At 54.4% G+C, this 1,523-nt stretch overlaps 1 protein-coding gene across 1 annotated transcript; it reads right to left on the bottom strand.

Annotated features, from left to right (window-relative positions):
- Positions 1–449: 449 nt before the first annotated feature.
- Positions 450–1,303, bottom strand: LOC123446731. The gene has a single exon (XM_045123283.1). It carries the CDS (start codon positions 1,186–1,188, stop codon positions 625–627), a length of 564 nt encoding a protein of 187 aa, XP_044979218.1. The 5' UTR covers positions 1,189–1,303; the 3' UTR covers positions 450–624.
- Between the last annotated feature and the right edge of the window lie 220 nt (positions 1,304–1,523).

Below are 1,523 nucleotides of genomic sequence, written 5' to 3' on the forward strand. Positions count from 1 at the left end.
AGAGAGCTTATCATGTCATGGGTTTGGATGCACTGGCGGAGTTTGCACCAACTCTCAATGTGAGAAAGGGAAATGATGGTACCGAAGAGGCCAGCAAAATATGGATGGTGGAAGTGTCAACAATCGAATATTCACATTAGTCCGAAGAACTCATACACTTATTATCGGTAACTCTCTATCTAGTTAGGAAATTCACAAAGAGACAAGTACCCCGAGGAGGAGTGTTCGGGGGTTGGGTTATCCTTGTGCATCCTCGACTTATGGTAACGTGAGGGTACTCTATATATTCCAACCCCTCAAGAGGTTAGCGATCAATTTAGTAGCTAGAGTTCTCAACTATTTTTAGTATTTGAAAAACACATGGATTTCCCAAAATACGACACCTATCACTAATAGGCTCAATCTATTGGCATCAATAGTCCAAACATTATTTAAATTAATGGACTGCGTCACGTTAGGGCTTTTTTTTCAAGTCAACTGAACGACAGGGGCCCTTTTATTTTATTTTTTAGCAACTCTATACACAACCGATCATATCTCTTGTCAACTGCCTTGCAAGCGCGCACGCATGTTTGCATGCCGATACGCGCTCATCCTCCCAAAGTTGACCGGCGCCGCTAGCTGCTACACGCGGCCGGGGACGGCGCTCAGAGGCAGGCCCATGGCCTGATCGCCGCACCGCTGGAACTCGGCGACGCGCGACGACGGCAGCATTCCCTGGGGCGCCGTCGCTGTAACCGGCAGCGGCGCCGCGCCCAAGGTTTTCCGGTCGGCGACGTCGCCGCCGCCGCAGGAGAGGATGCAACTGGCCATTTTGGAGCAGTCGTGGCGGCTGACGATGACGTAGGTGCCGTTCCGGTACAGCTTCATGACGTAGCACCCCAGCTGGGCGTATGTCTCGCGGGGGGCCGTGGCTTCCGCTGCCGGCCGCAGGGACGCAGCGGGCCCGGCGGCGACGTCGGGGGCGTAGCACACGAGGTGGCACCAGTCCCAGTAGATGGGGCAGTACCTGATCAGCATCGGGTTGCGCCCAGTGCAGAGGTAGCAGAGGTACATCTCCGTGTCGTCGATGGACTGCGCCACGGACGAGTCGCTCGTCGTGCTGCCGTCGCCGCCCGTCGCCGTGGCCGCCAGCAGCAGCAGGGCGAGGGAGGAGGCGCGGAGGATGGAAGCCGCCGAGAGAGGCATCGATCGCGTGCAAGACCGAGAGCGAGAGATGGTGCGTGCGTTACTGTTGAGACTTGAGAGTGATGTGATGTGATCGAGCCGGAGTTTTGGTGTATATACGGCGCGGCTGGCACGGAAGTTCGACAAATCTTGCTACGAGAAAGAAGAAAAAGAGAGAGAAAAAGTGTCCTGCAGCCCAAGAAATTTTGGCTGCATGTGCTTCTCGCGGTTAGAGACACGTGTGTCAGCAGATGACTAAATCATTTCTTGATCAGTAAGTACTCCCTCCCCCTTCTGGTTACAGCTGCTTGGCCAAATTGGCTGGAATACATTAGTGGATCTGGATCGACCGACCA

This window comes from Hordeum vulgare, chromosome 4H, assembly GCF_904849725.1.
Source record: "Hordeum vulgare subsp. vulgare chromosome 4H, MorexV3_pseudomolecules_assembly, whole genome shotgun sequence".
Lineage (NCBI taxonomy): Eukaryota > Viridiplantae > Streptophyta > Magnoliopsida > Poales > Poaceae > Hordeum > Hordeum vulgare.

Excerpts from the sequence above, each read along its gene's own strand:
- LOC123446731 (XM_045123283.1), bottom strand. The coding sequence starts at position 1,188 with ATGCCTCTCTCGGCGGCTTCCATCCTCCGCGCCTCCTCCCTCGCCCTG.